General features: G+C 41.8%; 1 protein-coding gene across 1 annotated transcript in view; it reads left to right on the top strand.

The window, feature by feature from the left end:
• Cc2d2a (coiled-coil and C2 domain containing 2A) overlaps positions 1 to 7,263 on the top strand; it is a 77,077-nt gene that overhangs the window by 27,487 nt on the left and 42,327 nt on the right. The window contains exons 9-11 of the mRNA XM_013008888.1: positions 863 to 994; positions 5,355 to 5,564; positions 6,623 to 6,729. Coding sequence (XP_012864342.1) covers positions 863 to 994; positions 5,355 to 5,564; positions 6,623 to 6,729 — 449 coding nt within the window. The remainder of the gene's footprint in view (positions 1 to 862; positions 995 to 5,354; positions 5,565 to 6,622; positions 6,730 to 7,263) is intronic.

Consider the following 7,263-nt stretch of genomic DNA (forward strand, 5'->3'; position numbering starts at 1 on the left):
AAAAAAGCCGGAAGTGGTGCTGTGGCTCAAGTGGTAGAGTGCTAGCCTTGAGCTGAAGAGCTGAGGGACAGCGCCCAGGCCCAGAGTTCAGACCCCATGACCGGACCCCCCCCCCAAAAAAAGAACCAGTGAGTGGGGACCTGCCCCTCCCCCCAGAGGAGCCCAGCTCTGGACAGTTGCTTCCACACACCCCTTTCCTCTTGAGTCATCCACAGAAAGCGGTTCCTTTTCTCCTCTCTTATACTCAATCTCCCAGTACACCTAGTGACTCTCAAAGAAAACTACCTCTCAGCCGCTCAAAACTCATCTCCCGCTACCTAGAGCTTGGTCTCTGCTAAATCAGATATGGGCCACCCTTTCTCAGTTCACAAAATGTGTGTGTGTGTGTGTGTGTGTGTGTGGTACTGGGGCGTAAACTCAGGGCCTCATACTCTTGTTTGGCTTTTTACTTTTTTTTTTTTGGCTAAAGACTGGTGCTCTACTGCTTGATTCACATTTCTATTTCTGGCTTTTTGCTGGTTAATTAGAGCTAAGAGTCTCACAGATTTGTCTTCCAGGCTGGCTTTGAACTATGATCCTCAGATCTCAGCCTCTTGAGTAGCTCAGAGTGACAGGTGTGAGCCAACAGTGCCTGGCTCACATAACCTTTAACCTATTCTGGGGATTAGGGACTTTATGTTGAACTCATCATGGAAGCATTGGTGAAGTTCAATTTCCACTGGAAACAGAAGCATTTCAAGTTCTTTTGGGAGAGGAGGAGGTATATATACAAGTGTGTCATCAAGGCAGAAATTGGTTTTGTACACGACTTCATATTCCAAGGAAGAAATACAGCGGGTGCTCTCTGATGCTTAATCCACAGGAGAGGAAGTGGTTTGGAGATGATGGCCGGATCCTGGCCCTGCCCAGTCCCATCAAGCCATTTTCCTCACGGCCACCACTGTTCACCCCAGCACAAAGCATCAAGGCGGAACTTGAAACACTATACAAAAAGGTATGATCACCATCCCCCCCTCCATTTTAATCCAGTTTAACACGTGAATTTGAAATTGTTTGGCTTATTAAGTGACTTGGGGTGAGCAATTTCGAACATTCTCCTTTGAGGGGTATTTTCGGTTTTTGTTTTTTAATACCTTACCATCGTGCACATAAAGAACAAAGAGCAGGTATGTACAAGTAAGTCCCTCTGCTCACCTAATCCTTTCTGTAAGAAATGAATTCATTTCCTAGCCAAGAATGGCTATTTGCATAAAGAACACAACTTTAGCCGGGCACTAGTGGCTCACGCCTATAATTCTAGCTACTCAGAAGGCTGAGATCTGAGGATCACAGTTCAAAGCCGGCCCAGGCAGGAAAGTCCGTGGGACTCTAACCGCCAATAAACCATTCAGAAAACTGGAAGTGGCACTGTAGCTCAAGTGGTAGAATGTTAGCTTTGAGCTGAAGAGCTCAGGGACAGTGCGCAGGCTCAGAGTTCAAGCCCCATGACTAACAACACCAACAAAAAAGAACATAACTTTACTTGCATATACAGGCTAGCGTAGCACTTATTTTCACCCTGCTTCTTTTGCTTCTCTCTTTTCAGTCATCATAAATTGCTGTATCTTTATGCCCTCACTGGAGATTTGTTATCCTTACAAATCCTCTTTCTTCTTCTTCTCTCTCTCTCTGTGTCTCTTTCTCTCTGTGTCTGTGTGATTTGGGGGTTTAAACTCAGCCTCATGCTCTCATTTAGTCAGCTCTGTCTGATGCTGAAATCTACCTGTTTATGTTTTTCTTTTTTTAAAAATGCTTTAAATCCATTCGTCCTATATTTTGCATCCCATGTCTGAATAGACTTTCCACCATCATGTGTTTGACATGATGTAGGAGTAGAGAAAGCAAGAAAAGGTAAGAGTTTGTTTTGCTCATAAATTGTTAACTCATCTCTTTCTCTCACTTTATAAGCTGAGAGTAACTTGGGACTAGAACTGGGTTCTATTCCTCTTCTTAACTATAGCATTTAGCAGTTTCTCTATATTTAAAAAAAAAAATCCCAGAGCTGGGCACCTGTGGTTTAGGCTTGTAATACTAGCTACTCAAAAGGCTGAGATCTGAAGGTTGCAGTTCGAAGCCAGTGCAGGCAGGAAAGTCTGTGGGACTATTTATCTCCAATAAACTACCAAAAGGCCAGAGATGGAGCTGTGGTTCAAGCGGTAGAGCACTTGCCTTGAGCCAAAAAGTTCAAGGACAGCACCCTGAGTTCAAGCCTCATGACCAGTACACAAAAAAGTGATTATTCTGCTGTTTCTAAATTAAGAAAAGAAAATTAAAGAGAGAAAAATACAAAAAAAGAGATTGAATACCATGCAGAGAAAAAAAAAGTTAAGGTCCAAATTTAACACAGAGAATTTAACATATTTTTTAAAAGGACTATTCTAAATCTAAAAACCTAAAAATACAAAATGGGCCATTGTAAGGTAAAGCACAAGAGAACATTCAGTTTGCACAATCAACAATCCCAAGTCCAGCTAGCTTTGTTGAAAATCAGCCCCAGCTGTCTTTTTCTTCCTTATTCCTTCCTTCCCATTTTATTCTTTTCATCTTTAACTAAACTTTCGCTATATATTTACTTGTGTTAAATTTTAGAAATACAAAGCCAGTGCTGCTGGCACACACTTGTAATCCCGGCTACTCAGAGGCCAGAGGTTTAAAGCCAGCCTGGCTAGGAAAGTCTGTGATACACTTTTCCCCAATAAACTACTAGAAAGCCAGAAGTGAAGCTATGGTTCAAGAGGTAGAGCACTAGCCCTGAGCAAAAAAGCTCAGGGATAGCACCTAGACCCTGAGTTCAAGTCCCAGGACTGGTGCGCGCGCGCACGCGCGCACACACACACACACACACACACACACACATCTAAAGAAATAGAGAGATGGAACATTTAAACTTGGCCTTAGCCTTAGGGAGGTTTTGTGCCTCTTGGGAGGAGACAGAAATGGAGCAAAGCTTAAGAGTCTAAGACAGAGACAGGAACAGGCAGTAATGCAGATTTGGGGAAGGAGACATTGCAGGTAACATTCCAGGAACATAAAAGCATTCCATGGTGTGGTTGCTTAGTCACACCAAGTTGAATGCAAGATGGAACTTGAGAGCCACACCCTACTGAGCTCACAACTGGAAAACCTCAAGGAAAGAGGGAAGGCGAGGCAAGAACTAGCAGGCATAAGCAGCCAGACAGTGACATTCCACTACAGATAGGAATTTAGTGGTACACTTCTTTGTAAGGTGGAAAGTTTCTAATTAATCTAGGTTCTCTAGGTGGTCATAAACACATAGATGCTACATGAAGACTGAAAGCTTCTTACACAAGCCAGGTGCTAGTGGCTTATGCCTGTAATCCTAGCTTTTCAGAAGGCTGAGATTCATAGGAGAGTGATTTGAGGCAATCTGGGACAGAGAAATCTGAAGAGATTCCATCTCCAAGGTAACCAGTAAAAATCAGGCTGGAGGTATGGCTCAAGTGGTAGAGCACAAGCTGGCAAACAAGCCCCACATAAGCACAAGACCTTGAGTTCAAAGCCCAGTACTTGCAACTGCTAATACCAATGCAAGTTCTAATGGAATACTTTTATCTGAATGAAAGAGGAAAAAATAGGCCACCATGATAGAGCCTCATGTATAAGAATACCAGTGATCAGAACTCATGTCTGAAAGGCTACATGGGCTCCCATAGAACATGAAAGAGCAGTGGAACGTGATCCATAAGGGACATCGGGGAGAAACTGTTGCTATTGTTTTTGTTCTGTTGCTATTGTTTTGTTCTCAATGTATGAAAAAGGAAGTTGTATTAGCCAGCGTTCTGTTGCTGTGACAAAATGCTTGAGTGAAACAATGTTGAAGGAGGAAGATTGATTTGGGCTTGTGGTTTTGGAAGTGTCAGACCTTGGTTGCTTGGGCCCATTCCTGTGGGTACCTGCAGTGAGGCAGAGCATCATGGAAGGCCTCTCACCTTGTGGTGGCTAGGAAGGACAGACAGACAGATGAGACACCATGAACAAGATAGGCCCTTCAAAGGTATGCCCACAGTGACCTCTTTCTTCTAACCAGGCTTCACTAATGGGGTAGGTAGGAGATGGACTAGCCCCGTTCAATATAAACTCATCAGTGAGTTAACTCGTTGACGACAGTGCCCTCATGATCTAGTCACTTGTCAAAAACTGTCACCAACTGAGGTCCAAACTTTCAACACACTGTGTCTAGAAGTGTTTATAACTTCTACATGACCTTATCACTTGCCCATAAAACATTGATACCACACAATTTCATAGTACAGTTTTCAGCTCATCTCTGTAAAAGAGAAGGAAAGATAGAGTGATTGGTCTTGTTCCAGCACATTCTGACTATAGTCAGTATCTACAGCCAGGAGAGAAAACACAAATATGCAATCAGAGTTTGCTCCCTCTTCCCCTTTAAGCTCTCAGCTCAGTCAGCTGTGGGGACTGATGAAGAATACCTTGAAGACTTTATTTTAAAAAAATCAGAGATCATCTGACACAGCACCCAACAGTCCATTGCGCTCTCCATTGCTTTTCTGTATGCATTGAGCACAGCTTCTCTCCACCCTGCTTCCTGTTATTTTGCATAATGCTGAGTATCAGCAGGGAATACCATTAAGAAAAAGCCTCTTGCTGCTGTCTACCAAACACAAACTTCACATATTTTTAATGCTTATGTTCTATCAATGGGAGTATATCTATGATCATTCAGACTAGAATCTATGATTCTCACATTTCAAAATGATCAACATCTCCAGCTACAAAACCCAAGACTTGACGAAACAGGATAGTCTTCATGAAAAAAAAAAAAAAAGATTAGAACCATGACCCGCAAGAGTAATAAAGTCTAAAAGACATAAGAAAGTGAGACTGAAATGATTTCTTCTCTAAAGCCTATTCCTTTGTGTTCAAAGGAGAGCTGGAGCCTGGGTACCACTAGCTCACACCTGTGACTCTTGCTACTCAAGGGGCTGAGATCTGAGGGTTGTGGTTCAAAATCAACGGAGGCAGAAAAGTCCTGAGACTCTTATCTCCAATTAGCCACCAAAAGAAGCTGGAAGTGAAGTTGTAGCTCAAGTGGGAGCTTTTCTTTGGGAAAAAAAAAAAAAAGGGACAGAGCTGAGGCCCTGAGTTCAAACCCCAGTACCTGCACAGAAACAAAAACAAAAGACCTAGATCCTCTATACTGGTAATCAAGCATGTTGTACATGACAATACAGAAGACAAGGTATTTTGCGTCTGCCTGCCTTTCCTTTGGGAACTAGCACAGCGCTATCTGGTAAGTGTTTATGTTCCTCCCATTCTTCTTTCTCTGGCAGGCAGTGAAATATGTCCACAGTAGTCAGCATATGATTGGCTCTGGAGACCCTCCTGGAAATTTCCAACTGGACATTGACATTTCGGGGCTCATCTTCACTCACCATCCTTGTTTTAGCCGAGAACATGTTTTGGCATCCAAGCTGGCACAGCTATACGACCAGTACCTTGCAAGGCACCAGAGAAACAAGGCAAAATTTCTTACTGATAAGGTACTTGTGACGTCCACACTTCTTGTTGTTGGAACGGATGCATTGATTTGCTCCTAGAAGCAAACAATGTTTCCACTTCTCTTTTCCTAGGTTAATTCTGTCAAGGGTGGGTGAGACATTGCCTTATGTAAAAGCAAAAGGAAGAATACCAATCATTTGCATTTAATAAGACCAAAGTCTTCCTTAAAGCGGAAGACTTCTGCTTAGTACCCATTCTCATGCCTGTAATTCTAGCTACTCAGGAGGCTGGGATCTGAGGATCATGGTTGGAAGTCATCCTGGGCAGGAAAGTCTGTGAGACTCTGAAATATATATATATGTATATATATGTAGATAGATAGAGATATATACATATATATATATCTACACACACACACACATATATATGAAGTGGGTACTGGATGGAAAACATTGGACTATTACTTGCTGAAGTGATCTCAGATCCTGAGACTACTGGTGGCCTAAGAAAGAATCTCAGTGTCCTTAGAGATTGTCACTTCCTGTGTATTTGCCCATACTGTTAGCACCTAAGCCCAAGCCATCTACTTCAACTCCTGGTAAGAACAATGTCTGTATTTGGATTTATTTCCAATGTGACACCCTCCCATTGACTTTTCATGGGTAGCTTGGACTGTAGACAATTTCCATCTTACGCTTTGACTTTAAAACCTTCATGCCCAATAAGACCTCACAATACTTCCTGTTAAAAGACTATACTTTGATGAATGTCAACATTTTAGAAAAATACCATCAGGTATCCAGAAGCCAAAAAGGCATGCTGTTAGCTTCAAACATAAATGTATATCTGAGATACTCACAGAGAAGTAATATTAATTATCTAGACTACAGAAGGAGGATGGACAAATATTGCTCCTTATTATCCCAGACAGATGGAACAGTTAATTGTTTGGCAGAGTTTATTTTGGTAAAAGTTTAGATAAGGGTGGATGCCTACTATCAATTTATATAGTGCATACACCATTTTCCCCAGGTCTATCTAGACCATTACTTAGGGGATAGAATTTCTAATACAAAACTTATACTCCTATCTTGTCAAGCTCCAAGCTCTGAGAAATGCTGTTCAGACTGGCCTCGATCCAGAAAAGCTCCATCAGCCACTTGATACAACCCAAAAAACCATCAATGAATATAAATCTGAAATTCGGTGAGTAAAGTCCATCACTAGAATGACTGTTTTTCTTTTCCTGTTACATTGAAAAGTTGTTGGTTTTGGTTTTGGTTTTTTTGTTGTTGTTTTTTTATTTCTGAATGCCCTGGATACATGTGAGATTATGCCAAATTAAAACAGATAGAAGCATCATGTTCACACAGTGTGGAGTCTAAAACTAAGAAGAATGCTGTTGGCTCATGCCTATAATGCTAGTAACTCAGGAGCCTGAGATCTGAGGATCATGGTTTGAAGCCAGTCTGGGAAAGAAAGTCCATAAGACGTTTATGTCTAATAAAGTACAATAAATAAATAGCCAGAAGTGGAGCTGTGGTTCAAGTGGTAGAGTTTTAACCTTCAGTAAAAGAATCTCAGGAACAGCACCTAGACCCTGAGCTCAAAGTCTCAGAACTGAAAAAAGAAAGAAAGAGAAGAGGAGAGAAGAGAAGAGAAGAGAAGAGAAGAGAAGAGAAGAGAAGAGAAGAGAAGAGAAGAGAAGAGAAGAGAAGAGAAGAGAAGAGAAGAGAAGAG

This window comes from Dipodomys ordii, unplaced genomic scaffold, assembly GCF_000151885.1.
Source record: "Dipodomys ordii isolate 6190 unplaced genomic scaffold, Dord_2.0 Scaffold8, whole genome shotgun sequence".
Lineage (NCBI taxonomy): Eukaryota > Metazoa > Chordata > Mammalia > Rodentia > Heteromyidae > Dipodomys > Dipodomys ordii.